Source organism: Dreissena polymorpha, chromosome 8, assembly GCF_020536995.1.
Source record: "Dreissena polymorpha isolate Duluth1 chromosome 8, UMN_Dpol_1.0, whole genome shotgun sequence".
Classification (NCBI taxonomy): Eukaryota; Metazoa; Mollusca; class Bivalvia; order Myida; family Dreissenidae; genus Dreissena; species Dreissena polymorpha.
In genome coordinates this window covers 38,594,763-38,616,776 of record NC_068362.1, presented here as the reverse complement: position 1 = coordinate 38,616,776, position 22,014 = coordinate 38,594,763, and the positions used below count along the sequence as shown (strand labels likewise).

General features: G+C 35.8%; 1 protein-coding gene across 1 annotated transcript in view; it reads left to right on the top strand.

Moving 5' to 3' along the window:
* LOC127840455 (anoctamin-7-like) overlaps window positions 1–20,261 on the top strand; it is an 81,230-nt gene extending 60,969 nt beyond the window's left edge. The window contains exons 12-22 of the mRNA XM_052368873.1: window positions 7,367–7,504; window positions 10,745–10,940; window positions 13,181–13,292; window positions 15,124–15,178; window positions 15,479–15,576; window positions 16,080–16,204; window positions 16,380–16,585; window positions 16,970–17,103; window positions 17,834–17,924; window positions 19,834–19,965; window positions 20,208–20,261. Coding sequence (XP_052224833.1) covers window positions 7,367–7,504; window positions 10,745–10,940; window positions 13,181–13,292; window positions 15,124–15,178; window positions 15,479–15,576; window positions 16,080–16,204; window positions 16,380–16,585; window positions 16,970–17,103; window positions 17,834–17,924; window positions 19,834–19,965; window positions 20,208–20,261 — 1,341 coding nt within the window. The remainder of the gene's footprint in view (window positions 1–7,366; window positions 7,505–10,744; window positions 10,941–13,180; window positions 13,293–15,123; window positions 15,179–15,478; window positions 15,577–16,079; window positions 16,205–16,379; window positions 16,586–16,969; window positions 17,104–17,833; window positions 17,925–19,833; window positions 19,966–20,207) is intronic.
* Window positions 20,262–22,014: the final 1,753 nt, after the last annotated feature.

Below are 22,014 nucleotides of genomic sequence, written 5' to 3'. Positions count from 1 at the left end.
CGCATAGCGGCTACAGTCTTGTAGATGGCTTAGGACCTATTGAACTCAGATCTTAGATCTTAGGATCTGGAGGGACCTCATCTTAAAGTTATTCTTCTATTACACTTCTGGCCATAACAGGCCGTCTTCCTATAACTGGTCGTATTCCTTTCGGAATTCGTCCAGGTTAGAAGTCTTGAAGTAAATGGATTAATCAAGTCAGAATTTAAGACTTCCATGCATTCTACCGGCAAGCGTGGACCCGCTTAAGGTTACCCCTAGGGTTTTCACCTTTTTCTGCCATCACACCTCCGATTCCGGAGGTACCACTATCAATCATATTTCCGTACTTCGCAAATCGATGACTTCGCGACCTGTATTATCCAGGATTTTAAAGGCGCCTGTTATTGGTTCAAGAAGAGGCTATATTCTGTAGATAGGTCATAAACTTATAAGTGTTAAACACTGTCCTATTCTACCAATTTTCAAGTGTGTTTGGAGTGGGAAAGTTCGGCTTGCCGTGGTTTCTTTGCCCACCCATCCTTGACAAATGGTTCCGGTCACCGGTCGGTATTTACCGGTCCGGTCACCGGTCCTTCTGCTGAGACGTCTTTTCTTACGTCCGTTTCAGCTTTATTTTTAAGATAATTGTATTAATCTCGGGATTATTTAATGACACAGATTTCCATCTTTTTGTCATTATTTACCACTATTCAGTGGTGTCTAGACTAGAAGATTATCTTGGCTAGAATATAGTTTATTCTACCACAACCTTCCTTACATCTTATACAGATGTGAGCAGATAAGGTTATGGACGATCACATAGAACAACGTATCTTGATTTTCTCAATTATGTGGTATCCTAACGAATATCACCTGCACATCTACATCTTGAAAAGCGAAAATTCTTTTTAGCTGTTTTTCGTTTACAACACATTTTCACGATTCCTTTGTGATGGTTTCAACTATCACACATCGGTCGTGGTTTACTTACAGACACGGAGGTGATCATATTATCACTCCTTGTAACTGGAAATCAGGAACTTATTCGTTCTTTGCAAGAACAACAAATTTTCTCTATCGTCTTTCTCATACCAGTTCGTCTCAACGCCCTGTTGGACCTTTTGTCCTGCAGTTCTTTCTTTCGAATTATTTTTCCGTTGGGTTCAATAATGTAATTGCGCATGCGCGGCAGTGAAGTTGCAGACGAGTTGCATGGTGTACATAGTATATCAAAGAATGTTGTTTATCATCAAACGCTAGTTATTAGCGTTATGCGATCGTATATCGCAGTGTATACCGGTATGCTGAACAACGTCAACAATGCAGTTCACAGAAATCGATCCAGCAGGGTGTGCGATTGTTATACATTCGTCCATTGACATAAACTGGAATATCTTGCCTTCTTGGTGAGTTTTTGCAATAACTGAGTTTTTGCCATAATTTCATGAAATATACTTAATGAACCATGGGATTATGGTTCAACGACCTTTTAAGTCTCCTGTACAATTATTTTCAGGAAACTTCTTCACAGGTCAAATATCATATCTCACTGAGACATATTTTTACTGATCCAAACATGTGCCACTTCATGTCTGGCCATTAATAACTTTTAGTTATCTCTACAGAAGAACGTTTTTCTGTTAGAGTTTCAATCCTTGTTACTTGTGCAAGGATAATTCCATCAGAACTGTATAAAGGTTCTATGGAAATTCATTTTTTACTGGGTAATTGAGAGCATAGTTATTACCTTAATCACTCTGCTAGATACATAGAGGTTTTTCTCATCTTTTTCTTGATGATAAGAAATTTGTTCTTTTCTTCATCAAAGGATAGAGATTATGCTTTCGTATACCTTGTTTTGTGTAAGTCATCGCAACTCTGTGCTGTCTTACCTATTTTGGAACTGATCCAAACTATGGAACGTCAACACTATGTTTTTCGTTCCTTTACCTTCTTAAGCGGTTTTGACTTGTGTAACATGTTGGGATGCTTAATGAGCTCCCTATGAACCTTTTTCATCAGGCTTATTAACAGTTCCAATATAATTTTAAGATGGTTTTCCTTCTTATTATGGCTTTTACCATACGGAGAAGTGAAATTCATGCTTTTTCTGTTGAATACGACCAATTCCAGTTGGATCTATTGTCGTTTTCACTTTGTTGTGTCAGCCCGGATTCCTTGCTTAATATCAAGCCCTCTATATGGCTTCTACCTTCAAGTTTCCAAGTTTTCTTAAACTGGTAGTCATGAAGATGAGGATAAACTTTTTTGGGCAATCAGGGCTTTGAAGTTCTATCTCAGCAGTGTTAGTCAGAAGTCCATTCGAGGTTCTCAAAGACACTCTTCATTTCCCCCAAAAAGGGGGGGGGAGATGTGTCTGCAGCTTCTATTTCTCGGGGTTAGACCTCGACTAAGGAAAGTTAATCTTATCCTATCTAAGGATTCATTCCTTTTTAGGATCTGACCGCATGAATTAAGAGCTCTGTCTGTTTTGTGGGCATATATTAATCACACCCCATTTTTTGACGTGCTCTAAGCTGTTTACTGGAGGAATCCGACCACCTTGTCATCTTTTTATCTTCGTTTTCTGAAGTGCAAACAATACAATTTGTATACGTTTGGGCTTGTTGTGGTTTCACTAACGGTAGTGTCTTCTTTACGACATAGACATATTACTCTGTCCGAGAAGTCATAACTAATACCGTTTTAACGAAGATTACTTGATATCATTAGCTGATAACCCTGTTTATGGGTTCTACTGTGTTGGGAAAATATATACGAACCTTCCCACCGCAGCTGCAAAATCAGCATACGATAACAGGTCAGTATTTATGACATTAAAACAAATTTTTTAAATAAAATTCATTTTAATTATTAAATACTTACCTGTTATCGGTAAGTCCCACCTCCCACCCCGCTATTCGATTAATATTTTTGTATATATATTGAAAGAATATTGAGGGTTGGTTACCGATTTTTGGCTAGGTTGCATTGCACTATGTTTAACCTGGCCTGTATTACGGTATTGAGGTGGCGGATTCCCAGTTAAAATTCCGGATGAGTTATTTCCCCTTGGAAAGTATAAGCATACGATAACAGGTAAGTATTTAATAATTAAAATGAATTTTATTTAAAAAATTTGTTTTTCAGCTGTTGAATATGGCAAGTTGCATTATAGAAGCTTAGAAAAAGCCAAAATACTATCACTGAAACGAAACCAGGGTAATTACAATGCTTTAATGTTCATATCAGAGTGTATGAAACAGGATATAATGTGGTGGATACAGGAATTACATAAACAAAAACGAACAATCTTAAGAAAAAATTCAGATATAAGGCTCTATACTGATGCATCTCTAGAAGGCAGGGGTGCAGTTTGCGAAGGTGTACATATTGGTGGTAGATGGTCAGACACAGAAAGGCAATTTCACATAAACAGCCTGGAGTTAAAAGCAATCCTGTTCGGTTTGAAGTCGTTTACGATCCAATTTAAAGATAAAAGTGTTCAAGTTTTTTCTGATAATTCCACAGCAGTAAGCTACATCACAAATATGGGTGGTATTAAATCTGAAGAATGCAATTTAATAGCTGTTCAAATTTGGAATTGGTGTATTGAAAACAACATATTGTTAACATGTTCCCATATTGCAGGGTCATTAAATTGTGAAGCAGACATAGCTTCCAGAAGTTTTAATGATAAATTGGAATGGAAATTACATTCCAAAATTTTTGCAAATATATGTAATATATGGGGAAAACCAGACATTGACCTGTTCGCAACCAGGTTAAATGCTCAAACATCCTGTTACTGTTCCTGGAAACCTGACCCAGAAGCACAATTCATAGATGCATTTTCTTGTAATTGGAACACATGGAATTGTGTTTATTTATTCCCTCCTTTCAGTTTGTTGGGAAGATGCATCCAGAAAGTCAGACAGGATCAGGCAACAGGCATTGTGATCGCACCGTTATGGCCAACTCAGACCTGGTTCCTACGGTTGATGGAAATTTTGGTGGATATACCAATTATAATCCTAAAACGGCACAAGTTACTTCAACTTCCATATCAAGACAAGGAACATCCACTGTGGAAAAAACTCAAGCTGATTGTATGCAAAGTGTCCGGGAAAGTTTTAGAAAACAAGGTATTTCAGAACAGTCTACCAACATACTTATGTGTTCCTGGAAAAGAGGAACAAAGAAACAGTACCAGGTATTCATATTAAGATGGTTTTGTTACTGTAGTGAAAGGCAAATCAATAAATTTTCTCCAAATGTGGCACAAGTGATTGAATTTCTAACTGAACAGTTTAACAATGGACTTGGTTATGACAGTTTAAATACAGCCAGAGGTGCATTGTCTTCTCTTGGTATTGATTATGAGGGATTCAGAATCGGATCACATCCTCTTATAATACGATACATGAAAGGAATTTTCACATTGAAGCCACCTCAACCAAAATATACAGCTATATGGGATGTTCAACCTGTGCTTAAATATTTGAGAAAACTTTCACCAGTAAAACACTTAAAATTAAAGGACTTAACTATGAAGCTTGCAATGCTTGTTGCCTTAACGAATGCTGCACGAGTTCAGTCGTTGCGTTTTTTAACTGTTGAAAATATAAAGAAGTTAAGAAATGAATTTAATGTTCAGTTCTCTAGTTTGTTGAAACAAAACAGGCCTAACTATAATGTTTCATTTATGACTTTAAAGGCCTAACCTCCAGATAGGAGACTATGTGTATTTACCGTTTTAAAAGAGTATTTGTGTCGCACAAGAAGTGCAAGAAAACGCCAATGGTTGTAAACAGTTGTTTATTAGTTATGTTAAGCCTTACGATGCAGTCAGTAAGGACACCATATCACGATGGATTCGCGTTATCATGACGAGAGCTGGAATCGATGTTCAGGAATTCGGAGCTCATAGTGTAAGGAGTGCAGCAGTGTCTACTGCTCATGCAAATCATGTACCAATATCAACAATTCTTGACAAAGCAGGGTGGTCAAATGAAAGAACTTTTGCAAAGTTCTATTGTAAGAAGATACAAAGCACAGATAAATTTCAAGATGGTGTCTTGGGATAAAGAATGCTGATTAATAGGAAACAAGGTATGCCGTTGTTTATCACATTATTGCTTTGAAATCTCATTTAAGAACGACAGAAATTCTTTAGACGAAATAGAATTTAAAAATTAAACGAGACTTACCTTGGTTTAGTTGACGTTTAATTTCAATTCTATGAGTTATAGAATTGATGGAGGGCTTAAATCCACCCACCCTCCCTGCAAACCAACTTCAAGGAAGTTTCAAATATGAAAATTTGACGATATTGTTCAAAACATTACTTTCATTTTAAACTGTTAATTTTTTATAATAATGTGAGAAACATCGGGTTTTGGAAACTGCTTTGCGCATGCGCAACATATCTCATTTAAGCCCTCCATCAATTCTATAACTCATAGAATTGAAATTAAACGTCAACTTAACCAAGGTAAGTCTCGTTTAATTTTTAAATTTTACTTAAGGGAAGCTACTACTAAAGGAATGCTAATTACTTGACTGAAAGGAATTAATAACTAAAGGGAAATAACAACTGGAGGGAGGTAACTACTTAAGGAATGTTACTTTACCAAAAGGAAGTAACTACAAATGGAATGTTACTCTACGAAAGGGAAGAAACCACTGAAGGGAAATAACTACTTAAGGAGAGTAACTACTGAAGGGATGTTACTGTACATTAGGGAAGTAACTTCTAAAGAAGAATGACTACAAAGGGAAGTAACTACTAAAGGGAAATAACTACTTAAGGTATGTAACTATTAAAGGGGAGTACCTACTGAAGGGAAATAAACACTTAAGGGAGACAACTACCAAAGGGAACTATTTTTAACTACTAAAGGGAAATAACTACTTAAGGAAAGTTACTCTACAAATGGGAAGTTACTACACAAGGGAAATTAAAAGATTGCAACTTTGCTAAATTTAAGTTACTACTTAAGGAAAGTTTCTTCATTAGGGATGTTACTCAACTAAAAGGAAGTTACTACTTAAGTCATTAGTTATGTTCTGTATGAGGTTCAGTACTTATAGATGGGCCCTTTACTTGAATGAGTAATTGTGGGATTTAATGTGGTATTGTTGGGATCATTGTGTTTTTTTTAAATTAATTAAATTTTGTTGTCTTACTACAACCACTGTGTCAGTATACGAGTAGTATACAAGATTGAAACGTCCAAAAAAATATTCTTATGCACCATTCCTCCAATAAATTACAGCACCTATCAAGTCCTATATAGAGTAAGTTATTTTATTAAAACAAAAATGAAGCCAATCCTGTGCAATTCCAATTTTTAAATTTTAATCTTTGTAAATAGTTTTTCACTTCAACACTCTACATTTGAGCCTCTATCTGGGAAAATGGGGCTTTATGCATGTACATTAAGTGTGGTCCCAGATTAATCTGTGCAGAACGCATAGACAAATGTGGGATGACAGACAGACAGACAGACAGACAGATTTTTTATTCAAGACTTAAACAAAGTACATCGTCTATATATATACAATCGCACATATATATTGTCATGTAATTTTATACAAAAATAAATAAGCAGAAAAAATATGTTAGATACACACAAAAACCACAGAAAGCAAAACTCGTGGTTTTTAAAATAAGATTGTTACAAATGCAGTTGGTAATATATTACATACATTATAAGTATACAGGAGATGAATATATTATGACATATCATTTATCAGTCTTGATCGTATAGATAGCGCGTTTTTGACAAACAGTGACAGATTAATAAGTTCCATTTTATCCTCCGTTTTTAACAAATTCAAATATTTATAAACAGATGGTTTGATATAATAGTTGTTCATGACACTTTTATGGTATTTTTTGTTTTAAGGAAGTCTCTTCTTTGTAAAAATTCAGTTTAGGAAGATAGTTTCGTCCCTTATTAGCCTGTGGGGACTGCACTTGCTAATCTGGATCCACACTTTATGCACATGCATTACGTCCCATATTCATAAAGGGAGGCTCATATCTTACACCGTACTTCCCATGGTATTTTGTTTTTAAAGAAAGTATTTTGTTTGTAAAAGTTCAGTCTAGACGTTAAGCCCCATTTTCTCAGAGTAAACTCATTCATAACACAACAGTTCCCGTGGTATTGCACATCGCCCGTGGTATTCAAAGATGGAGTCTCATTGCTAACACAACAGTTCCCGTGGTATTGCACATCGCCCGTGGTATTCAAAGATGGAGTCTCATTGCTAACACAACAGTTCCCGTGGTATTTCACAGTTCCCGTGGTATTTCAAGTTCCCGTGGTATTTCACAGTTCCCATGATATTTCACAGTTCCCGTGGTATTTCACAGGAGCGACCGCGTCCTGAGTACGCAGCCAAGGCTCCCACATACGAGGAGAACCCGATCACCCGTGTCAAGGAGCCGTACTTTCCACCACGCAAACGCCTTCCCAGAATCCTGTCTGGAATTGCTGTCATTATCATCATGGTGAGTTGGTCAGCTGGTTATCTTTGGTGCTGCCGCGCTTCGGAGGTACATTTATAAACAAGTAAATGACTCTTAAAATCTGCTTCCTTTTTTAGCTTCTGTTGAATTTTGAAAAGTTGCGTTCAACTCTGACCATGTTGTGACAGGTCCTAAATAAGCAGTGGATCAAGCTACCTTAACATTGCTGCATGACATGTTTTCATCTGGTGATAAAATTTAAGTCTATCAACAATGCTTTCAACAGCATTAAATTGATTATACAAAATAGGTATTGAACAAGATTAAATTTCTTATACAATATTGGTATTAAACAAGATTAAGTTTATAATATAATTTTGGTATTGAACAAGATTAAGTTTATTCACAAGTGTGGTATAGAATAAACATTAAGTTTATTATTCAAATTTTGGTATTGAACAAGATAAAGTATATTTAACAAGTTTGGTATTAAACAAGATTTAGTGTATTATACAAGTTTGATATTGAACAAGATTCAGTTAATAATACAAGTTTGGTATTGAAAAATATTAAGTTTATTATACAAGTTTGGTATTGAAAAACACAAAGTCTATTATATGTAGTTTGGTATAGAATATAAATCAGTTGATTATACCAGATTTCTACTTAACAACATTAAGTTTATCAGACAAGAGATCTATTCATTAATATAATGTTTATTATACAATATTTCTTGTCAACAACACTAAATTATTTAACAAGAAGCCTATTCAACAACACTTAGTGTACCATACAATATCTCTATGCAACTCAATTAAGTTTATCAAGCATGTTTTATTGACCGTTCCAAGGCGGTGACCCCAGCTTTATTCATATTTTGTGTTTATGTTGCTTTGTATTGTGCTGTATTGTGCTGTTTTGTACTGTTTGGGCAATCGGTCACTTGCCTTAAATAAAGGGCCAACTAATTGTTTTTAATGAAAATTCAATACTGCTCCAGCAGCTGGAGTTTCACTTCTTTATATTGTTTTGAACAACATTTATTTTATCATACATGATCTGTTTCAACAAAATGAAGTTTATCATACAAGATCTGTTTTCAACAACATTAAGTTTAACATACAAGATCTCTGTTCAACAATATTAAGTTTATCAGTAAAGATCTATATTTAACAACATTAAGTTTATCAGCAAAGATCTATATTCAACAACATTAAGTTTGTCAGCAAAGATCTCTATTTAACAACATTGAGTTTATCAGTTAAAGTCTCTTCAGCCAACATTAAGTTTATCAGTAAAGATCTCTATTCAACAACATTAAGTTTGTCAGCAAAGATCTATATTCAACAATATCATGTTTATCAGTAAAAATCTCTATTCAACAACATAAAGTTTATCAGTAAAGATCTCAATGCAACAACCTTAAGTTTATCAGTAAAGATCTCTATTTAACAACATTGAGTTTATCAGTTAAAGTCTCTTCAGCCAACATTAAGTTTATCAGTAAAGATCTCTATTCAACATCATAAAGTTTATTAGTAAAGATCTCTATTCAACCACATTAAGTTTATCATACAAGATCTCTATTCAACCACATTAAGTTTATCATACAAGATCTCTATTTAACAACATTAAGTTTATCAGTAAAGATCTCTATTCCAGTGTTCTTTCTAGACCGCGCGATTGCGCGATTCGCGCTATTTTTTCAAAGATCGCGCACATCTGCAGCATGTGTGCGAGAAAATTGCAGTTATATTTAACAGCAGTTACAATGGTATTTCACTGACTTGACTGTTTTAAGTAATGTAGAAGTTAAAAAAAATAAACATTAAAACGAAAATGAAAACATATAAATGGTACTTGATCAATTCCCCCCCATTTGTGAAAAATCCCCCCTATTTTTCAAAGTGAGGGGGGAAATTCCCCCCTACTTTTCGATTTCTAGAATGAACACTGCTATTCAACAACATTAAGTTTATCAGTAAAAATCTCTTTTCAACAACATTAGGTTCATTAGTAAAGATCTTTATTCAACCACATTAAGTTTATCAGTAAATATCTCTATTAAACAACATTAAGTTTATCAGTAAAGATCTCTATTCAACTACATTAAGTTTATCAGTAAATATCTCTATTAAACAACATTAAGTTTATCAGTAAAGATCTCTATTCAACTACATTAAGTTTATTAGTAAATATCTCTATTAAACAACATTAAGTTTATCAGTAAATATCTCTATTAAACAACATTAAGTTTATCAGTAAAGATCGCTATTCAACTACATTAAGTTTATCAGTAAAGATCTCTACTCAACCCCATTAAGTGTATCAGTAAAGATCTCTACTCAACCCCATTAAGTGTATCAGTAAAGATCGCTATTCAACCACATTTAGTTTATCAGTAAAGATCGCTATTCAACCACATTTAGTTTATCAGTTAAGATCTATATTCAACCACATTTAGTTTATCAGTTAAGATCTATATTCAACCACATTTAGTTTATCAGTTAAGATCTATATTCAACCACATTTAGTTTATCAGTAAAGATCTATATTCAACCACATTTAGTTTATCAGTAAAGATCTCTATTCAACTGCATTAAGTTAACCATACAATATAGGTATTGAATTAAATTGAGTTATCATACAAGATTTTGATTTAATCACATTAAGTTTATCATACATGATCTCTGTTGAACAATATTAACTTTACGTAACTAGGCTTTAATAGTAGTGTGTTGCTGTATTTCATATAAAGCTAGTGATGATATTGATTTGTATGCCCCCGGTAGGATGGCATATAGCAGTTGAACTGTCACTCAGTATGTCAGTCTGTCAGTCTGTCCGTCTGTCCAAAAAAAAACTTTAACGTTGGCCATAACTTTTACAATATTATTAAAGATAGCAACTTGATATTTGGCATGCATGTGTATCTCATGAAGCTGCACATTTTGATTGGTGGAAGTTCAAGGTCAAGGTCATCCTTCAAGGTCAAAGGTAAAAAAAAAAATCAAAGCGGCGCAAAAGGGGGCATGGTGTTTCTGACGAACACATCTCTTGTTTCTGTGATATATGACACTTGTGATGATATTGATTGTGGCTGTGATATTTCACTTGACACTTTTGATGATATTGATTGTTGCTGTGATATTTCAGTGGACACTAGTTGTGATATTGATTGTTGCTGTCATATTTCAGATGATACTACTGATGATAATGATTGTTGCTGTGATATTTCAGATGATGCTTGTGATGATATTAATTGTTGCTGGGATATTTCAGATGACTCTAGTGATGATATTCATCGTCGCAGTGATCATGTACAGAGTGCTGGTCAGCATACCACTTTTTCAACACGCTAGCACACGTCCACGGGCCCAGCTAATAGCCTCTTTCTCGTCGGCTATCGTCAACCTTTTATGCATTATGGCCCTGGGGCGAGTGTATGAAAAACTGGCATTGAAAATGACACAATGGGGTGAGTACTTTTGTTTTGTATTTTAATCTGGGGTCTGCAAAAAAACTGACCGTGATGATGATCATTTGGAGTTTATATACGTCTAGGCCCTGGGGCAAGTGTATGAAAAACTCGCTTTGAAAATTACACAACGGGATGGGTACTTTAGTTTGCATTTTTATCCTTGGTCCTCTAAAAACTGGCCTTGATTATGATTATGTGGAGCATTGATATGCATAATTGCCCCGGGATAAGTGTATGAAAAGTTGGCACTGAAAATGACATTATGGGGTGGGTACTTCAGTTTTGCATTTATCTTTGGTTAGCAAATTGCTTTGATTATGATTATGTGGAGTTGATATACATCATGACACTGGGTTAAGTGTATGAAAAACTGGCATTATACATGACACAATGGGGTCGGTAATATAGTTATGCATTTTTATTTTGGGTGTGCAATAAACTGGCATCGAAACTGACATAATAGGGTGGGAACTTTAGCTTTTGCATTTTTATCTTCTGTGTGCAAAAAAAAACTGGCAACGAAAATAGTAAGTAGCGTTTATATTTTCATTCTTAATTTTGTTTTTATTAACCTGAGGTTTTCCGAAGGAAAAAACTGGTTATTAGATTGGCGAATGCGGGCGGGCTGGCGGGCGGGCGGAACAAGCTTGTCCGGGCCATAACTTTGTCGTTCATTGTGAGATTTTAAAATCATTTGGCACATTTGTTAACCATCATTAGACGGTGTGTCGCGCGAAAAAATTACGTCAATATCTCCAAGGTCAAGGTCACACTTTGAGTTCAAAGGTAAAAAATGGCCATAAATGAGCTTGTCTGGGCTATAACTATGTCATTCATTATGAGATTTTAAAATCATATGGCACATTTGTTCACCATCATGGGACGGTGTGTCGCACGAAAGAATCACATCAATATCTCCAATGTCAAGGTCGCCACGACTAAAAATAGATTTATTTTAAAACAAACTTACAAAGGGGGTTAATTTTGTTTGTTCATTTTAAAAGTTCAGTTTGAGTTGTCTCCCTTTATCAGATTTTTTTTCACAATGAAAACCTGGTTTTGTGACAATTTTGTCACTTGTTAAGACATTTATTTTAATTGAACCTGGGTTTTTCTTACGCATAAATGTATGAGCATAATAATGTTTTATTAATATAAGTAAATTGATAAATAAATAATAGTTTACCTCATTGTCATCTTCTTGAAATGCTATGATACATGAATTCAATACATTTTGCATACATACTTTTTAAAATAAACTTCATTCAATGAATGTTGTCATATTTAGATACTGAATTCTTACCATTCACATTCCTGGAAAACATGGCTAAATGCATGTGCATGATGTTTTGTCACAATTAGCCTGTGCAGCTGCACAGGCTAATCAGAGAGGACATTAGACAACTTTTTGGCCAATAAAGGATTTTTGTTAAGAAGAGACTTACTTTAATATAATACCGTAAAACGCTGTGTATAACGCGCATCTACTTTTTGAAGCAAAAAAATTGGGAAGAAAAATTTTTGGAGCAAAAAATCGGGGAAAAAATTCTGTATCGTAGGAAAAAATCTCTTGGCATGACTGTTGTGGTGTATAATGCGCATCAAGTTTTTAAAATTACATTTTGGGGTAAAAAAAAGTGCGCGTTATACACAGCGTTTTACGGTATCTAAAATATTCTGTGAAGACAGAAAGTGTTGTCCCAGATAAGCTTGTTCAGACAGGCTAATCTGGGGTGACTCTTTTTGCACATGTATTAAGCCCAGTTTTTCCAAGAAGGAAGCCCAAATTATCCCCAAACAATAGGCAATGCTTATCTCTTATTGCTAAGAGATGGATTGCCTCCAGTCGGAGTATGAATGTACAAGGGAAGTAACTTAATTAATTGGAAGTAACTTTATTAAAGGGAAGTTACTACTAAAGAGAAATAACTACTAAAGGGAAGTAATTACATAATTAGAATGTTAGTCTACAAGAGGGCAGTAACTTAACCCTTAAAGCGCTGGAGCTGAATTTTAAAGGCCTTTGCAAACAGTTTGGATCCAGATGAGACGCCACAGAACATGGCGTCTCATCAGGATCCAAACTGTTTGCTATTCTGATAGTATTCTTTGAAAAAAATTGAAGAAAATGCTAATTTTAGAAATTCTGCAGACGACATTTTAGCAGACGACAAATTTCCCAGCATGCAAAGGGTTAACTAAAAATATTAAGTACATTCTCTCTCTTGTTGCTATAGAGATGCACCGTACCCAGACAGAGTTTGAAGACCAGCTGACCTTCAAGGTGTTCCTCTTCCAGTTTGTCAACTTCTACTCATCCATCATCTACATAGCTTTCTTCAAGGGAAAGTAAGTAGGAAGAGCATGTTTGTTTAAGGGCAAATAAGAAGGAAGAGTGTTGGTTCTAGTGCGAATAAGTAGAAAGAGGGTGTTAGTTAGGATAAGAAAGAAGGTAGAGCCTGTTTATGAATGGGCAAATAAGAAGAAAGACCATGTTAGTTCAAGGGCATGTAAGTTGGAAGCGCGTTTTAGTTAAAGGGCAAGTAAGTAGGAAGAGTGTTAGATCAAGGGCTAATAATTTAGAAGAGAGTATTTGTGCAAGGGCAAGTTAGTTAGAAATGTGTGTTAGTTCAAGGTCTTATAAGTAGGAAGAGCATGTTGGTTCAAGGGCAAGTAAGTAGGAAGAGTGTTGGTTCAAGGGCAAGTAAGTAGGAAGAGCATGTTAGTTTGAGGGGGAGTAAGTAGGAAGAGAATGTTAGTTCAAAGGCAAGTAAATAGGAAGAGTGTTGGGTCATGGCAAGTAAGAAAGTGGAGCTTTTTTTCAAGGGCAAGTAAGTAGATAGAGTGTAGTTTCAAGGGCAAGTAATTAGGAAAATGTTTGGTCTATTGCAAGTAAGTAGGAAGATAGTTTTGTTTCAAGGGCAAGTAAGTAGATAAAGCATGTTTGTGCAAGGACAAGTATTTGGAAGAGCATGTTTATTAAAACGTTTCAGCATTTTTTTTTCTGTAAAAAAGTAAAAATGTAATTCAGTACTGAATGTCACAAGGTATTGCACCCCTGTAAATAGAGCATTAATATTTTTGCAGTTGAACATTAAGTTTAGATAACCATATAGATATATTTTGTATTCCTTCCTTCAAAGAAAGCGGCATGGAGAAGTCACAGTTTTTGTCTGCCTGTCTGTGTGTCATTGTTAAAATTTTGTCTCATGCATAACTTTGCCATATAATTGATGGATTTTGAGTTAGCTTTGACCAAATGTCCACCATCATTAGACAATGTGCTGTGTGTAACACCCATCTATCAACCTTAAACATCCAGGTCATGTAGAGGTGAAAGGTCAAATTTTGCCACAAAAAAACTTCAAAATTCCTGTCCCAGCCAAATTTTTTCCATATATTGATGGATTTTGAAATTACTTGGAGCAAATGTAAACCATCATGAGACAACATGTCACATGTAACAACCTACTGACTACCTCTAAGGTCAAGGCCACACATTTTAAAGGTCATATTTAGCTATTAAACAGCTTGTCATGACTGTAAATTTGGCATTCATCATGCTATTTTAAAGTTAATTACAACAAATGGCCACCATGAGATGGCGTTTTTTGTGTGTACAAAACCTGTTTCTTACATCAGAGGTCAAGGTCTAAGGTCTGATTTGGCCATATAATGCCTTCCTTGTCTATGCTATAACTTTGTCATTCATCATGCAATTTAAAAACAACTGACCACAAATGACAACCATGAGCAGACAAAGTGTCTTGTGTATTTCTTGTTTATCTCACATGTCAAGGTCACATTAAGAGGTCAAAAGACAAAATTAATCTGACCACAAAAAGCTAGTTTTGAGAAAAAAGTTTAATGTGTGGGCATCAGTTCCCCATCGACACAAGTGTTGTAATAACCTTCTACTAAAATTATATGAGCCGTTCTCTAGGTAAACTGGGCTTAATGCATGTGCGTAAAACGTTGTCAAGATTAGCCTGTGTAGGCCACACATGCTTATCAGGAACAGCACTTCCGCTATATTAGATTTTGCTTAGAAGAGAAATCCTATAAAGGAAAAATTCTATAAAAGCAGAAAGTGTTGTTCCTACATAGCCTGTGAAGTTTGCACAGACTTAAGCCAAGTTTATGAAGAATAAGGCTCATACAAAGTTTCTTCTATTTCAAGGTTTGTTGGTTACCCTGGCCACTACACTACATTCTTTGGCCTGAGGAGTGAGGATGTAAGTACATTTGAGAATCCTTTGAAAATTGGGCTGAATGCATGAGGGTTAATCAGTGAAAAATCTGTCTGCTTTTGTTGTATTTTTAATTCGAGGGAAGTCGTTTCTGAGCAAAATTCGGGTGTAGACAGGTTTTACTCACTTAGAACATGAAGTTAAATTAATTATTTACTTAAACATGCACAACAGTCAACACAAACTAAATCAGGAAAAGGACATGTAATAATTATTTCAATATTAGAAGACAAACTTAACTAAATGGAACATTATTTCTCAACTATATTGCATGTTTGTTGACAGTGTAACAATGGGGGCTGCCTGGTGGAGTTAGCCCAACAGTTGGCAGTCATTATGATTGGCAAGCAAATGATCAACAACGCACAGGAAATCATCGTACCGTAAGCTACTTCACAGTTTATATATTGAACAATCAAAATGATTGTTGCATCATGTACCATTTCTCAATTTGACAAAATAAAATGATTGTTACAATGTGTAACATTCGTTAACCTAGTGAATAAATTCGACCAATGAAATTGCTTGTCAAAATTTGACTGAACAAATGAAAATGCTTTTTACAATGTAAACCATTTGTGAGTTGAGACAGAGTGTTTAAATTGTACAATGTACCAAGTTGTATTATATTGTGCGATAGAGTTGAGGTCTCATATATTGACCAAATGTGCAGTTTGCACAGGCTTATCAGTGAGGATACTTTTTGCCTGAACTGGATGTTTGTTTAGAAGATACTTCATTCAAACAAGAATTTCAATAAAAGCAGAAAGTTTCAGCCTTGATGAGCTTGTGCGGACTGCACTAATCTTGGACTACACTTTACGCTCATTCATTAAGCCCAGTTTTCTCGGAACAAGGCTCAACTATTGATTCTTGTGTGTTTCAGGAAGGTGAAGGCATTCTTTCATCGTATGAAGATCAAGGTGGACAAATCTCGCGTCCAGTCACGTTGGGAGGAAGATTACCAGCTGATAGAGAATGAGGGACTGTTTGCAGAGTACCTTGAAATGGGTGGGTTGAAGCTTTGAAATGGGTGGGTTGTAGCCTTAAAATGGGTGGGTTTTAGCCCCCTCAAAATGTTTGGGAACAGTTATATTTGATGTTGTTTAAAGTTTTATTTCTTAAATTCTAAGATTTCTTTGGTCAAAATTTCTTCAAACACTCATTACCCCTCTCTTTGTTGCAGTTTTGCAGTTTGGGTTCATTACAATCTTTGTGGCAGCCTTTCCGTTGGCTCCCTTGTTTGCTCTCCTCAATAACTGGGTGGAGATACGACTCGATGCCCAAAAGTTTGTCAGTGAAACCCGCAGACCGGTGGCTGACCGAGCGCAGGACATTGGTGTCTGGTTCTCCATTATGGATGGACTGGCTCAGATAGCTGTCATTAGTAATGTAGGAACCAGTCTTGTGTCTGTACACATTGTTTCTGTATGTATGCTCCAACTTTCAGTACATTTTCATCACCTGACATCATTTTAATATTTCCCTTAGTTTGGCAAATGACTTATTCCAATAGGCCTTATAAATGGAAATGGATGGACAAGGCTTCTTTCACCAAAGGCATCAGAATTTATTGAAAGCAGCATTTTGCTTAACATATATCATTTATCAATTAACATAGTTCATTTAAATCTATTTGTGTTTCATGAGGACCAATTTATATGACAAAGTAATACAATAAAATTTAATGGAGATGCATCTACTGTTATATATTATCCCTAACTTGTTAATACTTTTTATCCACCAGCACATCTATTCGCCCCTATGTGTTTGCAGGCATTCTTGATTGCATTTACATCAGAGTTCCTACCTAGATTGCTCTACCAGTATCAGTATAACTGGAACCTGGAGGGGTACACAAACTTCACACTGGCAATGGCCCCTAATGGGACCCTCAGTCAGCCATGCAGGTATGTTACTCCAATTTTACCCACACCAGGGTCTTTTATGTGATAATCACTCAAATAAACTGCACCTTGGTCATGGCCCCTAATGGGACCCTTAGTCATTTATTTAAGTAGTCACACCAACCTCACCTCTACCATGGTCCCGAATAGAATCCATGAACACACTGGAACAAGCGTATTCATTCTTTGAACTCTGGTAAAGCATGTATTTAAAAAAACAAAACAAAAACAAAGTCATACTTAATCCTTGTTTGTTCACATTTTGAATACAAGAAGAACTATTGACATTTGTTAAGACAATATTACGAACCTTGGATATGTTTTTCACTGAAAGCTTTTTATTATGTTACGCAGTGTTTCGCTCAAAGTAATTCAGCTATTATTTGAAGTAATCTTGATTTTAAAGTGATTACATCTTGATATAATTATTTGAGCCTAGTTCTAGAAAAATGGTCTTAATTCATGTAAGTTAAGTGTTGAGTTAAGTGTTGAGTTAAGTGTTGAGTTAAGTGTTTTCCTAGATTATCACGTGCAGTCTGCACAGACTAATCAAGGACAAAACATTCTGCCTTAACTGGATTTTCTTTTAGAAGAGACTGCCTAAAAACAGAAAAATCCAAAAAATTGGAAAGTTTGTCCCTGGTTAATCTGGCACAACACTTCAGGCATATGCATTAAGCTCATCTTTCCCAGAATTAGGCTCATTTGCAATTGTTCTGTGTTGTATTTCCAGGTACAAGGGATTCCGAGACAATGAAGGCAACTACACCATGTTTTTCTGGCATTTATTGGCTGTCCGTCTTGCCTTCGTCATCGCTTTTGAGGTACCCAGTTGTGTTCATTCCACTCTATGTGCCTCAAATCTTTGTTAGCACTTAAAATGTGAGCCACATTCTTGGACAACTGGGCTTAATGCATGTATATAAAGTGTCATCTCAGATTAGCCTGTGTAGTCCGTACAGGCCAATCAGGGATGGCACTTGTGTGCCTTAACTGGATTTTCATTAACCCTTTGCATGCTGGGAAATTTGTCGTCTGCTAAAATGTCGTCTGAAGAATTTCTAAAATCAGCATTTTCTTCTATTTTTTTTCAAAGAATACTATCAGAATAGCAAACAGTTTGGATCCTGATGAGACGCCACGTTCTGTGGCGTCTCATCTGGATCCAAACTGTTTGCAAAGGCCTTCAAAATTCGGTTCCCGCACTGAAAGGGTTAAGAACAGACCTTAAAAGGGACCGTCAACTATGAATGACGAAAAAAGATAAGTTCTTAAATGACATGTTGTTTTACAATTATTAGTGTATATTGATTAAAATACCACGACTGGTAAATAACATTACTTGAAAAAAGTTGTTAAGTTTTCATATTTTCATATATTCTGTAATAAAATTGTACTGGGTATGTGTACCAGTTAACTAAAAATAATGCAAGTAGATTGATCATCATCGTCACATGCTAAACCCAGGAATGCAAAATGTGCACGCGTAGCGAGTTGTATTTGTTTTATATATAAAATGATCTTCTTGCGTTATTAATAGTGTGTATATCATAAGTCACATATTTTCGCGATGTACTTTCGATTTCATATCCCGAAATTTTATTACCGAATATACTGAAAAAATGAGCATTTTTCAAGAAATGTAATATACCAGTCTGGGACGACTTTTTACGCACATGCATTAAGCCCAGTTTTCCCAGAATGAGGCTCATATTGTTTTAAAGTACACTTCAACACCGTTATTTCGAACACCGATAATCCGCAGTCACCGTTATTTCGAAGTATTTTTCGGGTCCTGAATGTGGTTCTTCTTTGTTCAATGTAAAATTTCATCGTTTATCCGAACTTCGTCAAACCGAAGAAATCGTTAATTCGAAGTGATTCTGTCGGTCCCAACACTATTAATTCGCACCTTATTATCAATCTTTAATCCGAAGTCAAAACTGCAAAACACTGAGCGTAATTTCACACCTATGTCGTCTGCGCGTTGCGCGTCAAAAGCCGATAATTACACCTTTGTTGTTTGCGCGTAGCATGTAAATTTTATAATGTCGTCAAAAGTCGACGACGAGGCAGACAACACAAGAATGAACATGATATCTAATCAACGTGTGACCACATGCATCAACGACGTAAGGCGAGCAAAACACGGGCACAAGTGAGTTCTTCAATGTCCTTGACAAAGGAGAAATATGTTACACGCGTCCAGTTTAGTGCTGCTAACGCTGGTGTGCAGAGAGACATCGCGTCTTATTAAAAAATTTTTTTATTAATTTCCGTAAATGTATTCATATGTATTTACATGTATGATGTGCTATTCATGATATTTTATATGTTCTGTAATTAGAGAAAAATAGAAAAAGAAGAAAAAGAATCGTTTTATTCCTCCGTTTGTAACAAGTAGAAATCTATTGCTATCTGACTTGTTTACGTTTTTAGATATGACAATTATTAAAAGTACAGTGTGACCAAACCATGTGAATTCCACAACGTTTTATTTTACAGAATCAAAGAAGTCATCTGTCAAATGTTTATTTTGAATTATCGTTAATCCGAAGTTTTTTTAACGGTCCCGATGACTTCAAAATAACGATGTTGAAGTGTATTCTATGTGTAAAAGACCAGTAAATGAACATTGTATATTAGGTCAATATTACTTCAAACACTGTATTTATGAATTTGTATTTTGAATTATTTTCTTTTTTCCGCAAATTTTCCATCGTCATATTTCAGCACGTGGTGTTTGGTATCTGCCGCCTGATTGACATCCTGGTTCCCGATGTCCCAGAAAGCCTCTCTCTGAAGATCAAACGTGAGCGCTACCTCGCCAAACAAGCACTAGCTGACACGGACACCATCATGCAGGTAGGTGGAGGGCGCACATATTTTTTTTTTACTTTTCTTTCAGGATCAAACACTGTATTTCTTAGACTTCAGATACATGTTTGCATATAATGGTTTCAGATTTTTAAACACTATGTATTTATTTTACTGTAATTGTTTAAAATTTGTTAAAGTATTTTTGTTTTATTGTATTGGCTTTTTCAAATATTTAATTAGCCTTTATTGAAAAAAGTTTTATTTTTATTTGTTATGCCCATCTACAGATGCCGGGGGCTTATAGCTGCTACTGGGCTATCAGTTTGTTTGTAATGTTTTAACCCTTAAAGCGCTGGAGCTGAATTTTAAAGGCCTTTGCAAACAGTTTGGATCCAGATGAGACGCCACAGAACGTGGCGTCTCATCAGGATCCAAACTGTTTGCTATTCTGATAGTGTTCTTTGAAAAAAATCGAAGAAAATGCTAATTTTAGAAATTCAGCAGAAGACATTTTAGCAGACGACAAATTTCCCAGCATGCAAAGGGTTAATCTGTTCATTGACTTGTTCTTGCATCTGTATGTGGTTAACCCAAAGTAACTTATTTCATATAATATATTATTGATGATGCCTTTGTACTTTATTAATGGCCCTCTCTCCCTTCCTGACCTCATTGCAACCTTGACATTGACCTACTAATTGATCGACCAGAAGGTCCAAATCTGATTGATAACCATAATAGAGCATTTTTATAACATCAATACCGCCTTCTTCAAAGCTTTGAACACTTTCTTCAATGCTTTGATACTTGCATTGATTTTATCTATGAACACTTCTTGAGGTCCCCGTGGCGTAGTGGATATGGTGTCCGCTTAGTGTTGGGGAGATAACAGTCTAGAATCCTGACAGTGGGAGCATGTTTAAGATCTCCGCCATAGAGAGAACTGATTTTAGTTCTAGAAAACGGACCCAAGAGCGTTTCAAAAAAGCCTTATGCTTTCTATGCAAAGGTTAAAAATAAACTATGAACACTTGTTAACATCACCTGACTATTTTGACCTCAACATTGACCTACTTTTGACTTAGACTTACTCAAATGGCTGATAAGGCTTCGACAGTGGGCAGATATTATTGAAAGCAGCGTCTTTTTAGCGAGGCTGTTTTCGGAGAAAACCCGAGCTATTGTCATAGCCAGCTCGACGTCCGATGTCCGCCGTAGGTGTCGTGTTAAAACCTTACATTGGCTCTAAAATCAAATTGCTTCCACCTACAACTTTGAAACTTCATATGTACATGCACCTTGATGAGTTCTACACGCCACACCCATTTTGGGGTCACTAGGTCAAAGGTCAAGGTCACTGTGACCTCTAATATCAAACTTTAACATAGGCTCTAAAATCAAAGTGCTTCCACCTACAACTTTGAAACTTCACATGTAGATGCACCTTCATGAGTTCTACATGGGTGCATCTACACCCATTTTTGGGTCACTAGGTCAAAGGTCAAGGTCACTGGGCCCCCTAATATAAAACTTTAACATAAACCTTAACATTGGCTCTAAAATCAAAGTGCTTCCACCTACAACTTTGAAACTTCATATGTAGATGCACCTTTATGAGTTCTACACGCCACACCCATTTTGGGTCACTAGGTCAAATGTCAAGGTCACTGTGACCTCTAAAAAAAAATAATTCTGACAAGCTTTCGCAGCCGAGCGTGGCACCCGTTATGAGGTGCTCTTGTTTTGTTAGCTCATCTATTTTTTGAAAAAAAATTATGAGCTATTGTCATCACCTTGGCGTCGGCGTCCGGTTAAGTTTTGCGTTTAGGTCCACTTTTCTCAGAAAGTATCAATGCTATTGCATTCAAACTTGGTACACTTACTTACTATCATGAGGGGACTGGGCAGGCAAAGATAGATAACTCTGGCGTGCATTTTGACAGAATTATGTGCCCTTTTTATACTTAGAAAATTGAAAATTTTGGTTAAGTTTTGCGTTTAGGTCCACTTTTCTCAGAAAGTATCAATGCTATTGCATTCACACTTGGTACACTTACTTACTATCATGAGGGGACTGGGCAGGCAAAGTTAGAT